This window comes from Orbicella franksi, chromosome 9 (assembly GCF_964199315.1).
Source record: "Orbicella franksi chromosome 9, jaOrbFran1.1, whole genome shotgun sequence".
Classification (NCBI taxonomy): domain Eukaryota; kingdom Metazoa; phylum Cnidaria; class Anthozoa; order Scleractinia; family Merulinidae; genus Orbicella; species Orbicella franksi.
In genome coordinates this window covers 3,279,485-3,296,582 of record NC_138153.1, presented here as the reverse complement: position 1 = coordinate 3,296,582, position 17,098 = coordinate 3,279,485, and the positions used below count along the sequence as shown (strand labels likewise).

General features: G+C 39.6%; 3 protein-coding genes across 3 annotated transcripts in view; 1 reads left to right on the top strand and 2 right to left on the bottom strand.

Moving 5' to 3' along the window:
- Positions 1-83: 83 nt before the first annotated feature.
- On the bottom strand, positions 84-4,373 carry LOC145496712 (uncharacterized). The gene is made up of 3 exons (XM_081476449.1): positions 3,471-4,373; positions 3,013-3,350; positions 84-2,579 (listed from the first exon to the last, which is right to left on the bottom strand). Exons 1-3 carry the CDS (start codon positions 3,493-3,495, stop codon positions 1,413-1,415), a joined length of 1,530 nt encoding a protein of 509 aa, XP_081332575.1. The 5' UTR covers positions 3,496-4,373; the 3' UTR covers positions 84-1,412.
- Positions 4,374-5,589: 1,216 nt separating this feature from the next.
- On the bottom strand, positions 5,590-6,929 carry LOC145497263 (nudC domain-containing protein 2-like). The gene is made up of 4 exons (XM_081477087.1): positions 6,669-6,929; positions 6,412-6,460; positions 5,892-6,043; positions 5,590-5,664 (listed from the first exon to the last, which is right to left on the bottom strand). Exons 1-4 carry the CDS (start codon positions 6,927-6,929, stop codon positions 5,590-5,592), a joined length of 537 nt encoding a protein of 178 aa, XP_081333213.1.
- The window catches only part of LOC145497267 (leucine--tRNA ligase, cytoplasmic-like), a 41,699-nt gene continuing 31,520 nt past the window's right edge, over positions 6,920-17,098 (top strand). Inside the window, exons 1-19 of the mRNA XM_081477093.1 lie at positions 6,920-7,062; positions 8,017-8,121; positions 8,246-8,265; positions 9,397-9,478; positions 9,863-9,868; positions 9,981-10,061; positions 10,431-10,520; positions 10,741-10,832; positions 11,235-11,310; positions 11,994-12,106; positions 12,331-12,394; positions 12,734-12,801; positions 12,985-13,081; positions 13,985-14,116; positions 14,209-14,296; positions 15,193-15,269; positions 15,696-15,968; positions 16,072-16,157; positions 16,609-16,674. Of these exons, the coding sequence (XP_081333219.1) occupies positions 6,952-7,062; positions 8,017-8,121; positions 8,246-8,265; positions 9,397-9,478; positions 9,863-9,868; positions 9,981-10,061; positions 10,431-10,520; positions 10,741-10,832; positions 11,235-11,310; positions 11,994-12,106; positions 12,331-12,394; positions 12,734-12,801; positions 12,985-13,081; positions 13,985-14,116; positions 14,209-14,296; positions 15,193-15,269; positions 15,696-15,968; positions 16,072-16,157; positions 16,609-16,674 (1,727 nt within the window). The 5' untranslated portion in view covers positions 6,920-6,951. The remainder of the gene's footprint in view (positions 7,063-8,016; positions 8,122-8,245; positions 8,266-9,396; positions 9,479-9,862; positions 9,869-9,980; positions 10,062-10,430; positions 10,521-10,740; positions 10,833-11,234; positions 11,311-11,993; positions 12,107-12,330; positions 12,395-12,733; positions 12,802-12,984; positions 13,082-13,984; positions 14,117-14,208; positions 14,297-15,192; positions 15,270-15,695; positions 15,969-16,071; positions 16,158-16,608; positions 16,675-17,098) is intronic.

The window sequence follows — 17,098 nt, the reverse complement described above, 5'->3', positions numbered from 1 at the left end:
ACAGTAGTTCTCAAGTCTGCATAAATGTGAGAAATTAAAAACATCTTTTTCTAACGTAATGTAAATGTAAATGTAAAAAGTAAAACTTATTTATAGTGGTCATGCACTTAGCTATACAAGCAGTAAGCTTAGCTAGTTTACAGGCATGCCACTGAAACAAAGGAAACAAATATTTCAAATAGCTGTAACAACACCAATGCCCTAAACCACTCTGCCTCCGTAATATTATTTTCTTGTTTACAGACTTCTAAAGCCTGGTTCTCATATGCCGCCAACATACCTGAGACATAGCCGCCAGCACGGCCTGGGACACCGTTATGGCATATGTGAACATTTATCGCCAAATCATAATCTATCCCAGGCATTGACCGCCAGCTTGCTGGCGAAGTTGAGCTGAGTTCAACTTCACAGGCAAGCCGGCGGTTGTCGGCGATGAAACTAGCTTATGTGAACATCATCTGCGGACGCAACATACTCCAGTAAGACAATTTGATCCATATTTACAGGTAAAATGGTTAAAAATTGCGCAATTCGATTTGCTTTTCGCGCAAATTTGAGGTCGGCGATCCATCACAGATGCGCCAGGGACCCACTGGAACAGATCGCTGAATGTTGTCAGTTGCAACCGGCGACTACGTCGCAGGTAGGTCGGCGGGATATGAGAACCAGGCTTAAGTTACCAATAGCTGGTTTTCATCAGCGACATAACCACAAGCCTGTGAAAACCATCTTTTACTACAACTCAGGCTGACTTCTCTAAGCAGATCAAATGTTACCTGTTTCTACAGTCATTACAGCTACCATAAGGTGTGCACATGTATTTTTGTGGGGGTCTCGGTGGCCTTAGGGTTAGTGTGCTTGATTTTGGATTGAGTGGTCTGGGTTTGAGCCCTGGTAGGGGACATTGTACTTTGTTCTTGGGCAAGACACTTTACTCTCACAGTGCCTCTCTCCACCCAGGTGTATAAATGGGTACCGCTGAATTTAATGGTGGGAGTAACCCTGTAATGGACTTGCATCCCATCCAGGGGGAAGTAAAAATACTCCTAGTCGCTTCATGCTACAGAAACCAGAGATAAGCACTGGCCGGATGGACCACTTGGCTCATATGCAGACTTAACCTTTACCATACATGTATTTTACCTAAAGTGGAAGTTGACTTGGATCTAGCAATAGACTTCTCCAGAAGTTCACACAATCAGACCTTTAAGGCTATCAGATCCTGACTGATACACAATATTTAATAACATTTGTCTTTGACCCTGTATTTGTCAAATCTCTAACAAAATTGGCTTCAGTTGATCTCAGTTGAAGTTAGTAATGAGTCATCACAAACGTATCTCTACCTTTACAAAAGTAAGCAGATGATAAAAATATTGTGAATGACATGATCATCTTGAAATCCCATGGGGTCAAAATGCCAGCAAAGCGTTTGGTGCTTTGTTTGAAGACGTATTCTGTTGATCACTAGCTGTAGACTCATCTAAAATTCCAGGGCTAGAAGCACAGCGAGGTATACTTTTATTTTCATGCAATACATGACCATGCCTTGCAGCTGGAAAAGCCATTTCTCTGAGCAGTGAGAACACAAGATTTTGAGGCTTAACTGACTGACTGGTTAGATTCTCTGTCTTCATCTGCTTTCGAAGGAGTAGAAGATTGTGCAGAGCATCTTCATCTCCAGCCTCTGTTGCCATGCGGTAAAACCGTGCTGCCTCCTTCTTATCAACTGCAAATCCTCCCAGACCATGCTCATAGAAAACCCCTAGATTGTATTGTGCCCCAGTGTGGCCGTGCTCAGCCGCAGACATGTACAGACTTGCAGCCTTTGGCATGTCCCTTTCAATGCCAAGGCCATGCTCATAGCAGATGCCAAGGTTGTATTCTGCTGATGGGTCTTTTTTAGCCGCAGCCATTTTGAGATAGGGGACAGCTTTTTCATAATCGCAGAGGCTGGAAGACTCATCTGCATAGTACAATCCTAGGTATGATTGTGCTTTACACAAGCCATTCTCTGCAGCTCCTTTGAGAAGTTCTAAAGATTTTTCTGGATCTTTTGGAAGGCCTCCATCTCCTTCCATGTAAAGCAGAGCCAAGTTGTACATGGCACCAGCCTGGCCTTGGGCAGCAGCATTTTTATAACACTCTACAGCCCTGGCCAAGTCTTTCTCCACTCCTTTTCCATTCTCATAACACAGGCCAAGGTTAAACTGTGCTAAAGGATGACCTCGTTCACTGGCTTGCATGAAGAGTAAAAATGCTTTCTGGTGCTGTTTCAGTGATGCAAACTGTATACCTAGCTTATTCTGGGTGGCTGCAGTGCATTCACTGAAGGAAGACTGGAAAGTTGCAATAGCCTGGTCCAAGGAGTCTGTAGGCTTGGCGTTCCCTCTGAAAGTCTGGACGCTCTCAGCCACAGGAAGCACTGCGAGAGTGGCATTTGGCCTGTACGATGACAGAACTCTTGACAACAGTTGAGAAGGAATAGTCTTAACATTGATGTGCAGCGGAGACTTTTCATCTGTTATAAACTTGCGGCAGGCAAGGAGGCTGGACAAAGCAAGTACTCCTTTACACCACTGAAAAATATCAAGTTTCACTTATCAGCAAATGAAGCACAATATTTTAGTTAAGCAGCACACTTGGACAAGCCTTCCTCACAAGAATAATATATTCATTCAACTATCAAAACAAAATGCCGATGATGCAACCATGTTCTTTTCACGCATGGTTGCAGAGGGACTCTGATCTTTATGCATGAGTGCCGTCAACACAGATATGTACAAAGTTGGAGAACTGTACAAAATAAATAAACACGGTTATACATCGTATGTATGATAAGTACAACCTTAAAAGAAGGTTCATTAACTGTATCTTCTTGCCAGTGAATAAAAGTCAGCTAGCAATTCCAGTCTCGTAGTTTGTAAGCACGTGAAAACAGACTAGACAACACGCGGGGTTTTATAGCAATTATGGTTTCAGTTTTCAAGGATATTCTTCAGTTTCACTTACCGAGTGCATTTCCCCGTAAAATGGATTGGAATCTCCTTCCTTTTTCCCACTGGCAGAGCGAGTCGAGGAAGTCAGCGTTCGATTTCTCCGATCGATCTGAATGCTCTGCACAATACATCGCACTAGGTCAAAGCCTAACTTGAGCGCTTCGCTTTCGCTCTCGAAGTCGCACTTTCTAAAGCTGACTTCTGAGGCCAGAAGAACTTTCCCATGGCGAGCTTTAGCCTTATGAAGCGATTTGTCTTTTTCATCTGGTACTGAATTGTTCACATCTTCATTCTTCTCAGCAGCTTGGATCTGCCCAAGACGAAGGGACGAATTCCCAGGACGGCCGTTTACTAAAAGAAACGATATTGTAGTTGAACGATTAGTAAACTTACCTCGGCTTACCTTATACCAATGTTTCTGTAATTATATTTCGCAAGTTCGCAATCAAATAAACAACACCATGTACTTACCTTTTCTGTAGATAAATCTCCACATCTTCTATGCAGTATACATTTTAAAATCCCACGTTTTAACAAGTGTATCTCACCACAAAACAGCCACGGCGGCTTTTGACTTCTTCGCTTCTAAATTATTCTGATGTACGATGATGTCACTACATTTTGATTGGCTGAAGAAGTGCACCAGAAATGCGTCATTTTGACGTAGACGTTGACAAAAGTTGTGACCCCGGGGGTGGTGAGATGGAGGATACTCTCGCCGGCTTCCGCGTGTCAAACGATCATAGACAGTGTTAACTTTTTGTAAAAGGTAGAGTTTTTTTTGAAGTTTTGGGGAAAAAAAGGAAGAAACAGATGAGGAAAAAAGAGAGAAAGGAAGGCATAAAGAAAGAAAGTCGGTAAAACTTGTGTTTGTTTATTTATTTACAAGTTATTTATTTATTTACTTATTTTTTGGTCTGGTCCAACAGACTTTTACTATCTAATCTCCTCTGCACAATCAGCACAAAAGACAAATAGGTTTTGTGGCTGTATTTTACAATATTTGTTTCAATGATCTTACTGACGGATGCTATTTCTTGTGGCGCCATTAATTCCAAGCCCGCTCATCCGCCTTACTTCACAAGTACATACAAATTTTTGCACATGTGGGGTTGAGGCTCTGACACAAGAAATGCACAGGACTCAAGCAATTAGTTTATCATTTTAAATATTTTGCTTTTGGGGCAATTGAGAAATGTTAAATTCACAACAAAAAATGTGTGCCTTTTAAAAACTGAATTCACATTGCCACACCGTATCCTGGGTTGACCTGCTATGGTAAATGCCTATACCCTGCCCTACCCTGAGGCAGGAAAAGTTGTCAAATACCCAACAAATGCCTGGAAGGAGTGGGTGGGGGGAGGGGAAAATGAGCAGGCTTGGAATTGATGGAAACGTTGTTTCAAATTGTCTTGGTCTTTTTATGAAGAGTTGCAGTTAGCTCTTAGCTAATTGCCAGGTATTTTTAATCCCTTCCATTTTTTTTCCAACAACCTGATCAGGTTCTCTCCAGCTATGCATCAAAGTACTGGTAACTGATCACAAGTAATTTTATTGTGTTACCATAGCATTGTTTTAAAATACTTCTTAATTTTGCTCATGCTTTGGCTAACTAAAATGAGTTGAGATGACTTTGTCTAATGACTTCAACGGTACCATTGACTTTCTGATTTAATATCAAGCATATATAGTGAACAGCATGTGACTTCCAGCCAGGAATTACCCAAATGAAACTGGTGAAATGTTTATAGAAGAATGCAGAAAATTGAGATGTATGTTAACTGTAGTTCCTTCTCTTCAGTTCTGTGACTTTTGATGATGGATCTTTAACCAAAATGCAAAACCCAAGAGTAATTATATTGTCTATATTGTGAATAAACTAAGGTAAGCTTAATATTTCAAAGGTTGCTAGCAAACATTTGCAGAATAATATAACATTTATAAGTTCTAATAAGCAATTATAAAACATCTTGGCAGGGTATCCGGTCACCTAGCCACCTGGGAAGTTCACCACCAACGAACTTGCCACCAAGACAAGTCTCCTCGCCACCAAACACCAAGAGAAAATTAAACTAGAGTAAAGTAGTCGAGGTACATTAGGTGTTAGAGCGAGTACAATGTCAATCAACTTATAAGTTTGTTAGCTTGTCTGTTTCCAAATTTCGATGTCAACATGCTGTCGGTGACATGAAATGTGCTCCGTTGTCTAGCAAGAAACCATAGCTTTCTAGAATTCAACTACATGTATATATCTTTGAGAACTGACTGTGCTGTTATTGCTCAGTTGCTTCGCTGTTGTGTTTGCATTTAAGCTTTCATAAGTGTTTCATAAAAGGCTTTGGCTAAACGATTGAACAACTTCAACCTTACATGGGCTGTGTGAGTTGTACAACTAAACAAAGTAAAACGAATTTCAGTTTAATGTTATTAGATCATTAGTACTTTGGTGGCGAGGAGACTTCGCTTGGTGGTGAGACATCCTGGTGGTGAGGTGACTAGTAACCCTTGACAGCATTTGGTTAGCTATAGTTTATTTTCAGGCTTTCTGTGTTTTTACTTGTTCAACTATTTGTAAAGCTAGGATGTTTTGTCAGCTTGGAAATTGTGGACCTCCTCCAGAATAGTTTCCAGATATATCAGCTTTGCTGAAGTCAAAGCCAGGATTCTGCCAAAGAGAGAATGACAAAATAACAATAAGTAAACAAAGAAACCAGATTTATTTAATAAAATTTGTCGCAAAATTTTAATTAGCTTTGAAGATTTGATGACATTATATTACTTCAAGACCATTATTATCGCAACTTTGAGCTTATCTGTACTCAGTATGACACCTGACTGCTAAACAATTGTCAATATGAAAGGGATACAAGTGATCACTCTTGCTAGATGTACCTCTTTTTGGAACCTTTCTAAGGTTAACTTCTTTTCCATTTCATTAAATGTCCATGGGTCAGCAGAATATTCATTTGTTAACAGTGAATGCCAGCAGTTAGCTGCATCTCTGCCAGATTTCACCAAAATAATTCGAACAAGCTCATTGTCCTCTGAAACAAACAGAAAAATGGCTGATATCAAAACTACATGTACCCACCAACATCACCTTGAGTGGGAAAACGAACACCTGAATAGACCCTTCCATGGTTTCTGGTAACATCTCGGTTGGGGAGAAAACACAGTAAAATGTGCAGTCAATGTAAGAAGAGTCGGAAGTCTGATGTCCAATAATTTGAGGATGACAAACATTCTGAAAGTTTTAAGAGTTACAAGGGAAAGATACACTGTCACACTTTTTGTCCTTCTGTTGTGAGTTTGAATAATCTCAAACTACACAATTGCAAAACAAGCAGGGGTGAAACCGTAAAAATAAACTAAGTTTGTAAGATTAAAAAATAAGAACGTTACTAAGACAAACCTAAAACCCAGGTGCTTTCATCGGCCAAAACAGTTCCAAAGAGTTCTCCCTATGGAGAAAATCATAAAAAAAAATGCGATGAGCTGTTCATCAGAATAATTCGATTACCTCAAGCATTCCTGCTTTTTTATAGACTCCTCGTCACTTTTTGATTTTAAAGCCGAATTTTAAAAAATATTACAATATATTGAATATAAAAGTGATGGAAGTAATGAAGTTGAACTTGAAGGTGAAAATGAAATTACAGACTGAGTCACCTTGAAAAACTCTTGTCCTTTTAAGCAAAATTTTATACCCTTTGGCTTGATATCACAAGAAATTTCCCTTCCTTTAGTTCCTTTTGGTACATTGACCTCTATGAAAACTTCATCAATTGTTTGCGCCCAATTTCCCCAGGAGGTTTTTGAGGGAACAACTCCGCTCTTCTCATCAAAATGATCCGCCATTTTGGAGAATGCCCTCTGATAGTACTTACATGACATAACTTTCTTCCAACCGCAGTTACCGCTGCCCAACATATCAGTTTGTAAATTTCTTGTAATGCGCCTGGGCGCACGTGTGACTGATTATTCTGCCGGTATTATTAAATTTTCTCCCAATTTTTTGAGGTTTGGAGCTCGGCGATACTGCTTTACTGTGGAGGGGATGTCGGTAAGTAGCCTGCATTGGATTAAATGGTTAAAACGCGTTATGTAGTTCGAATTCGATCGCGTGTTTATACCGACTGCTACATTCGCTTATCTTTCACTTTTTGTGGACGATTCTTAACTTCCTCAGCTGTGGTTCACTGCACGCAGAATGCAAATAATTTAAGCTGTGGTTTTATAGAAATGAAATAAGACTAAAGAGTGCCAGCATTGGCAGATCGGTATCTTGTATTGAATAATTCGTTGTCCAAATTATGTTGATGCCACCCCTGTAGTTCCTGTTGATGCAGTCATTTAATTTGCAGTTGCAAATCTGATGCAATCCTGCATTTATTCCGTGCAATGAGTTGTGAACGCTACTGGGGCCAAAATGATGGTAAATAGGTCGTTATTTTATTAAATCAACCCAATTTTTCAGCCGCTCTTTTTACTATCACCTTGTTGTGGTGGAGGATCGAGGGGAAAATATGAATGGGGGCGCCTAGGGAACAGGAGGTGCTACATCCATTGATCGATCATAAGCTAATGGGCAATTGCTTTATCTTTACTGGCCTCTCTACAAGGAAGATACCTAAGTACCAAATCAAGATTTGAGCCGGAACTCGTGCTTGGACTCGAACTAGGACTCGAACCAGGACTCGAGCCAGAACTTGAGCTGGGACTTGAACTTGGACTTGAGCCAAGACTCATGCTAGGACTCAAGCCAGGACTCAAACCAGGGCTTGATCCAGGACTCAAGCCAGGACTCGAGCTAGGACTTGAGCCAGGACCTGAGCTAGGACTTGAGCTGGGACTCTTGGGTCTACCATTTTGGTCTCATTTGTAGCTCCCATCACTTATATACCTGCATATAGTACCACTGTGTTTAGACCCTCACACCACACCAGTACCATCTTTATTCTTTGCTTCATCCAGATTTAACTCTTATTGGAATGTGTACCTGTTTTTCCTTTTGTAGGTTGACAGAAAGAGCACAGCTAAGGTTGATTACCTGAAGGAGGTTGAGGCACAGATCCAGAAGAGATGGGCTGATAACAAAACTTTTGAAACAGATTCTGCTCCTGTAAGAATGATTTTGCTTTAACATACATGACTAGGCCAAGTATCTTGTTGCTATTTTTGCATTACAGACTTGAATGTGTTAACTTGATTGATAAATATTGCTAATGGCTATATTTTCTTGACAGCCTGGATCGCCAGATGCTAAGTAAGTACTGAAAGTAATAATTTTATTTTAAGATAATAACTATCATTTATGACTGAATCAATAATTTAATATTTGGGCACTCTCAGTGGGAGAGGAGATACAAACATCATTGACAGCACATGTAATAATGCAAGGAAACAACGTAGGCTCACTGCCATTAAAAGAAGCTTGCCTTATTGTGCCTTCCATTCCTTAAGGTGAATGATCCAGAAGAATAAGAGATCATTTCTTTGATACACATGCAGCACACTTAAAATAACTTCTCAAAAGGATATAAAGCTGTTAAATTGTGGTGTTTCAATATATATGTAGCTCTTGGAGCCTCTTAATCAGTCTCCTGCCCGCTCCTTTGTAGCATTAGGTTGAATAGGGATCTCAGATGTGCTGGCAAATGAAACATACTTATTTATAATTATAGCGGAGCGGCTGCCAAGCGGAGCCCCATACTCATATAGGAAAGAAAAGGAAACCCATGAGTTGATTTTCTCATGGTTATCATGGCTAGCGGTATTGCTCATGGGCATGTGCGCATGATGGCGGTGGCGACGACAGAGTTGCACAACATGGCAGCCATACTCCAAATAATACATGTAGGTTAACAGAGACATGCAGCCTTGGTTTACCGTGTACTTCTTTGATTTTGGACATCCATGTTATGATCAATTAAAACCTGTCAAAACAAGGTATCTGTTGATCGTGACCAGTATCACGTGACCATATCACAGGCTCAAGTTTAAAGCTCATCGAGGACAGATTTTTTTTGAAGTTGACCGCTGACCAAGTGCAGGTTTTTGATGAGATTGCAGGCTCAGGTCAGGTTAACTTGTTGAAAACAGGGCAGGATTGTTCAGAAGCCGGTGAACGTTAACCCAGGATTAAAAGTTAACCGAATTGTAACTTTTTCTTCTATACAAATGTTTTTTGCTGTTTTGTTTTGTGTATATGGTGATTAAAACTCTAAACAGAAGGCCAAACAATGCAATATAGAGAAAACCTCACCGCAAAGTTACAAAACTCAATTCAAAATTCTATCTTTTCCTGGGTTAGCTTAATTGGGCTCTAAACAACCCAGCCCACCTGGAGCTATGCTTTTAGGTTGGCCTAAATCTGTATATCATGTTGCTGTTACAGGAAAGAAAAGTTCTTTTGCACATTTCCATATCCTTATATGAATGGAAGACTTCATCTTGGACACACCTTTACCATTTCAAAGGTATGTGAAAAAAGATGGATCACTTACTGCGTTGTATTTTTGGTCCAGGTTGGTGATGCAAATTTGTTTTGAAATTAGTTTACTCTTCCTAATTTTGATAAATTACTTGTAGGTCTAGTGCACAACTAAAATTATTTGGCTGTACTTAGAGGGACCTCAGAAAAATGAGCTAAAATGTCATAAGTGAATTAATATTCTACATATTAAGAAAATTAAACAAAGAAGATTAATTTCAGTCTGTCAAAAAAGAGGATAATTATATAACTTTGAATTTAATTATTACTGGAAATATATTTACTAAATAATAAATATTAAATATTTCTAACAATTTTTCTTTCTCTTTGTTGCCATTGCTCTTCATTTGATCATTGATTCTTCCTCAAGGCTGAGGTAGGTGTTGTGAAGCTCCACGCTGACAGCTTGTTTAGTCTCGGTAGCTTATCCTGAATTTTATTTACATCTTTTTTTATTGGCCAAACTGCATTTTTTTGGAATCGTCTAGTTTGCCATTGGATATGAAAGACTGAAAGGAAAAAGGTGTCTGTTTCCATTTGGACTCCACTGCACAGGCATGCCAATCAAGGTGATATAATTATATTATGAAATGCAATTAATTAATAATACTCACTAGCAGTAATTAAAGATAATGAGAATGTGTCTAATGCCTTCACTTAACTTGACTGAACTTAAATAATGTCATTACAGTAGAACCCCACCTTTTGGCCACCCTGTTTATACAGCCACCTTGTTTTTATGGCCACAGTATTCTTTATTCTTTAGGCTGAGGTTACTCCTGAGATGACGCAGTAACATTTCAGGCTACTATCTGGTTTGAAGTAGTCCTGAATTGAATTAGAAGTCAAAATATTTTGGGGGGTGGTTAATAAAATTAACATCAAATGAATGCTAGATTGAGCTAACAGTGTACTGGTATAATTTTTTTTTTTTTCAGGCTTGTGCAGATAAGTTGAAACGCGAAATGGATGACTTTGGATTTCCACCAAAGTTTCCTGAAAATAGTGAAAGAGAAGAAACTAAACAGGTAAGGAAATTATAATTGCATTTTAATTAGCAGTATTCTCGGTAATCAACTGGCTTTATTTTCAAAGCCCTTGTAGTTTGTAAACACTTTCAATTGAAAAGTAACTTACAAAGAGTTGAAAGAATCAGATTCACAGAGTAATCATATTTTGTATAAGATACTTAAATTGAATTTGAAACTTGATTATTCACAAGGCTGCCATTTTGGTTTATTCATACAGTTGAAAAGTAAAATTGCTGCAAAGACTGGTGGTTTGGAGTATCAGTGGCAGATTATGCAGTCACTTGGAATGAGTGATGAAGAAATCAAACAGTAAGTTTATGTCAGGTGCTCCACTATCAGTAATTCAATCACTGTTTCAAGTCTGCTGTAAATTTTCCATTTTTCTATGGGATTAAATCCCCCAAAAGTTCAAATTCTCCTCCTAAGGTTATTTTTTTTAATATGGAAACATTAGAGCAACTATTAGGAGAATTTTGATCCCAATCTTCAATCAATCAATCAATCAATCAATCAATCAATCAATCAATCAATCAATCAATCAATCAATCAATCAATCAATCAATCAATCAATTTATTAAAGTCATTGTGTGGGATTGAGGTTGCCCTCAGTATCCAAGCGAGAGGCTCAGGTATAAAACACGTGACTAAAATAAAAGAGATAAAATTAAATAAGTAATAACAAAGTAATAAAAAAGATCTTGAATGTTTTAGGTTTGCTGATGCTGATCACTGGCTGCAGTATTTTCCACCTTTGGCAAAATCTGACCTTCAAAATATGGGACTGAAGGTACATCATGGATTTTTACGATTTTGAACACTATGTCTGACTGTCAGTGAACACATATGGGTTATTGACCAAGTGTGAGGTCAAGATGTCCGGATATTGGTCAAGTTCTTTTTTGCGAGTTTATGGACCGAGACAGAGTCGAGGTCCATAAACTCGCGAAAAAAGAATGAGGCCAATATCCTGCCATTTTGACCGAACAAGCTTGGTCAATAAAGGATTTATTATATGGCTTTCAGGGAAATTTTTCTTGCACGACACGGTGAGTAGTCGCGAGCGGGCAAGATAGCTCCATCTTGCCTGCTTGGGTAGCAAATCACAGGGCAGGATTTGATTCATCTTGCCCGCTCATGGAGCCAGCCGTATAATAAGACAGCTTATACTTAAAAATTATACCAATAACAAACTTGTACATTTCTGGGGTGGATACAGGATTTTAAAAAAGGGGGTTCGGGATATGGACTGCTGAAGGCGGTCTCCTGTAGGGGGGGCTGGGGGCATCTTTCCCCTGGAAAATTTTTAGCATTCTGAGGCCAAGTCAGCATGTTATAATGTTTCATTATTTTTAATTTAGGGGGCTTGACCAAATCGCCCTAGATCCACCCCAGCATTTTTTGGTAGAGATATGTACAAGTTAGTTCCAAGAATTAAAGTTCCAAGTAAAAATCATGATCTCAATTTTTTAGGTTGACTGGAGACGGACATTTATCACCACGCATGTCAATCCTTATTATGATTCATTTGTAAGATGGCACTTCTGGACTCTGAAAGACGGTGGGAAAGTGAAGTTTGGCAAAAGGTACGTTGTATTCAATCTCTCTTTCCTTTCTGGTTTTTTTGTTTGTTTGTTTGTTTGTTTGTTTGTTTGTGTCTTAAACTCGGAATGTATTTTGATGCTAGTATTTAAATTAAGAAATGTTAGTCAGGTTACTTGGTCAGAGAAAGGAGTCAGAATTTACAGCTTTCTGCTTACTTGATAACAGCCAAAATATGCTGAATTCATCAATGTCTGTCTTTCATCAGGTACACAATATTCTCTCCCAAGGATGGGCAGCCCTGCATGGATCACGACCGACAGACAGGAGAGGTAGGCTGTCAGCTGTGAGGTCCATAAACAAATTTTCCATGCAATTTTCTTGTCCTAATAGTTAGGAGAGTTTGATTATGTTTATATTTTCCCCATATGTTTCCCTTTTGAATGGACATTTTGAGGTCATATTAGATGAGATCAATCATTAGAAAGTTTTTATAGATAGGCAGCATTTTTTTTTTAATAGATACATAAGCCATAAGCAATCACCTGTAAGGGAAATTGGATGTGGATTGCTTCCAGGCATAGAAATCAAAGCCGTATCTTGATTATAATGGTTTCGTGTCGTAACTGAGCGCTGTTTTCGATGGTTGTTATTTCCACTTTTTTCATTAGGGAGTGGCACCACAAGAATACACGGGAATCAAAATGAAGGTTTGCGAACCATTCAAAGGGAAATTAAGGTAAGTGTGCACAAATATTCAACTCACATTTATATTTTGAAAAGCGGGCACCTTTTTGACTGACTGACTGACAGATGGAAGAACTGACAGACTGGCTGGCTGAAACGATTTGTTTATTAGTGTTCAGATATTTGAATGAATAATTTTGTAATCCCTATTTTCTCTCTCTTGTCTGCCATTTAGTGCTTTGACAGGAAAGAATGTGTTCCTGATGGCTGCAACACTGAGACCAGAAACAATGTATGGACAGACAAACTGCTGGGTTCAGCCGGACATCAAGGTAAAATAACAAAACACCACCACGATGATAGTTTCAGTGCCAAAATAGTTTCGCAATTTTCTTTATGGTACACTGCAAGCAGTGTCCTTCTTTTCTGGCGTGTGATGCAAATTCAGTCCATCTGCTGCCCATCCCTCTGTCAATCCATCCTTCATTCTTTCCATCAGTCAGTCAGTCAGTCAGTCAGTCAGTCAGTCAGTCAGACAGTCAGTCAGTTTGTCATTCTGTATGTCTCTCTGTCTGTCTGTCTATCTGAAGCATTGATTCTTTCATTTAGTTAGGTTCATATCCTCTTTTTGCTTGATTTTAACTTCTCCAATCACATGGAGGATTTCAGGAACAAAACCCAGCTGGTCGTGCATGTAGTCTATTTGTCTGTAGTGTAAATGAGGTGGTAAATGAACCATATGTTGTTATAGTGACGTCACAGTGATGGCATCTGCCAGCTTGCAAAAGCAACATTGCTTGCAGCAGTTTTCAGCCAGTGTAGTTCATGGCTCATTGCGCACTCCTCCCAATGAAGGTCATTGGTGGAAAAAGAAAAGATTGCGTGACCAGCTTTAAGGGAGGCTAGTGGCCACACGCAACAACCAAAGTGGCAACGATAGCCTGGATAAGAAGCTAGGAAAAATAATCCACAACTAGTTAGTGTTTTTGCTTTCAGTTAAGAAAAGGCAAAAAGAAGAAAGAATATAGCCGTGTTGGAATAAGAAATTTGACTTCGTTGTCACGTCATTGCCAAGAATGGACATACATTAAAAAATTAATTATTGTGCGCAATTTCGCAGAAGTAGGCAAACAACGAGATTCTAATCAATTGATCACTGCGTGCAAGTTTGCACCAGTATTTCCTTGCCTTTAATAATTCTGAATAATACTATCTTACTGTTGTTATGTTTGCAGTACATTGCCTTTGAGACAAACATTGAGAATGAGATTTACATCAGCACACGACGAGCAGCCAGGAACATGTCCTACCAAGGGTTCACCCCTAAGGAAGGAGTTGTCAATGTTGTCTTGGAGCTGACAGGACAGGTCTGTAGGAATTGAAATACAATCATGTTATTTCCAGTTGCTATTCTTTTGGATCTTTTTTTTATCTTAAATGAATTTGGTTTTGTTTGTAGGATATCATGGGGATTCCTCTAGACGCTCCGCTTACAAAGCACTCTGTAGTCTACACACTTCCCATGTTGACCATCAAAGAAGACAAAGGTGAGAGAGCAACTTACCTTCCGAATGAAATGGATTTAACTCGCAAGAAAAATTGGAAACAGGGAAAAAACAAAAATCGGAAAGCTGTGATGGTCGGGAACAAATGCCGTTTTTTTTTTTTTGTCAAATCCTCGCTGAAGCCCCTTAACGCGTCTGCGATTCGATTAAAAGAAGTAGAGCAGTTGCTCAAGAGTACTCCGAGAATGCTTGCGTCGTCACTGTTTTGTTTTCTGATTGGCTTACAAAGTTGCCGACACGTGATTTAAAAATTTATTGGGTAACTGAGTAATAGCGTTTTTTTTTTTTTTGCTTAAATATAGGCTGTTCACAGCCCTCTATTTTCCCGTATTTTTAATCGATCATTGAACGCAGATAGAATCGCGAGAGAACAGAGCGCCAGCGCAAAACGGGAGACTTGACAGGGTATAGGGTGGGGACCGAGAAAAATTCTTTGTTTGGCTCGCTTTGCTTGCCTCGCCTCCCCCACCCCTGCGTATTTTGCTCGCCTCTCCGCCCCTACCCCTCGTGCTTCGCGCCCGCGCTCGCTTTGCTCGCTTTTTCTTTCGCGTGCATTGAATAATAATAGAGGAGTTGTGAACAGTCTAGCTAAAATATGGTAACAATGCTTAAAAATTCACAGCAATGATGAACATTTTAATCAGTTAAGGGAGGACCTTAGTTGTCCTATGAGACATTTAACCAATGGATCCTTCTGAGCTGTGAAGAACTGTGACGTGTAATCTCTTGGTTAGCGCGGTTTGTGAATAAAGCTGCATAGTAGAAGGAACTAGGACTGTTCGCGTCAAACCGGCACTTAACTTTAATAAGAGGTACATGTATTTGCTTAGATTAAAACTAATTAGGAAAACAGTTTAATGTGAAGATATTTTTGTCAGGTACCGGTATCGTGACGTCAGTTCCTTCAGATGCCCCGGATGATTATGCGGCTCTCAGAGATGTGAAGAACAAAGGGGTCAGTGGTTTATTGTTGAATGTGCATGCATGTTAAAAGACGTTGAGAACTAAAACGCTTGTGTTGGATGCTAAAAAGTTATTACACCAGAGAATGTGTTTCCAGCGTCCTGTATCGTAATGACTCGTTTTGATACAGACTATCACAACACTGAAATGTGTTTAAGTTCTCAGTACTGGTGCCCGTGTTCCATTCACCCATTATTTTTCTGTTTGCGGCATGTTTGGGCGGGTGGAAAAACAGAAGGGAAATGCTTGAACCAGGCATGCAGTTCAGCTGGAAAATTTTATAGGGATGGTGATGAATTTTATCCGAAGTCTTAAAACATGTTGCGACAATGAAGTTTGGGTTAAAAATGTTGCAGTAATTTTGTGTTCGTATAGTATTACCTTAACAGAAAATTTACTATCATTTTTTGACCACAAGGCTTTCAGACAGAAGTATGGTATCACGGACGAGATGGTTCTTCCTTATGAACCAATACCCATCATCCGGGTTCCTGGCTATGGGGACCTCTGCGCCGTAAAGGCCTGTGATGACCTCAAGATAAAGAGCCAAAACGACAAGGACCTTCTAGTGGAAGCTAAAGAACTCACCTACAAAAAGGGCTTCTACGAAGGAACCCTGATTATCGGAGAATTTGCGGGCCAGAAAGTTCAGGATGTGAAGAAACTTGTGCAAAAGAAGATGACGGACTGTGTAAGTTTATTTTGGAGTTTTTGAATTGCTGTCCACAACACTCCGCTCGTCCGACAATGGTTAGGTAATAATTGCGTTTCTGTGGGTCTCCTGTTGTGTTTAGGGCGAAGCACGAATTTACATGGAGCCAGAGAGAAAGGTTATTTCGCGTTCTGCGGATGAGTGCGTCGTTGCTTTATGTGATCAGTGGTAAGAGCTTCAAACTGTGATTGTTCTGTAATTCAGTGCATGGTACCATGCGTATTTCGTATTCTCGGTATTGGATTGGAACTAGCTTGCAAGTGAGGCTAATATGCGGTGTCTTTTTAAATACAAATGAAATAAGCCAAATCGCAGTTTCAAGAATTAGATGTACATTGCACTACTTTTTGAAACTCCGTTTTGACTTATAAATCCCTTTTCACAATACAAATTAAATGAGCCAAATCGCAGTTTTAAGAATTAGATTCACAATGCACTAATTCTTGAAACTCCGATTTGACTTATCAATCCCTTTTAAATGATATCCCCCCTTTCCGCATGAGCCTCCATTGCAAGCTAGTTCCAGTCCAATGCCGAGAATACGAAGATTGTCTTTTGATGATAGCTGTTTTGTGATGGTTGACGAAGGGAGATTTACATCGCTGCCTCTTGCTGGTAGGTTTCTGGATTACGGCGAAGAGTCGTGGAAAAATGAAGCGCGGGAATCTCTGAAAGATCTCAACACGTGAGTAATAACTTGAACATGATATGTTTTTGTCGGTTTCTCATTTCTTGGCCAATGACAAGCCAGGACACTCTGTGAGGAGACACCACTAGATTGCACGTGCGGTTCGTTTCTCTCTGATTGGCTCAAAAAGACTGCTATACTCAATTAATTTAGCAGTTGGGCAGCGTCCGCACTACACCGGAGAAATTTGGAAACGCAGCTTTATTTCTACGGCTAGGTCTACCGCCCACAATAATTCGTCACCAAAACGGAGCTTTTCGAAAACGTTCTTCAAACCAGAGGAATTTGAAAACACAAATCCAAAATGACCGGCGATTGTTGTGTTTTTAAACAGTGTAAATACCTCCGGCGTACTGTGGACGGAAAACATTCGATGCGTTTTCAGAGTGGAACTTTCGTTTTCAAATTTCTCCGGCGAAGT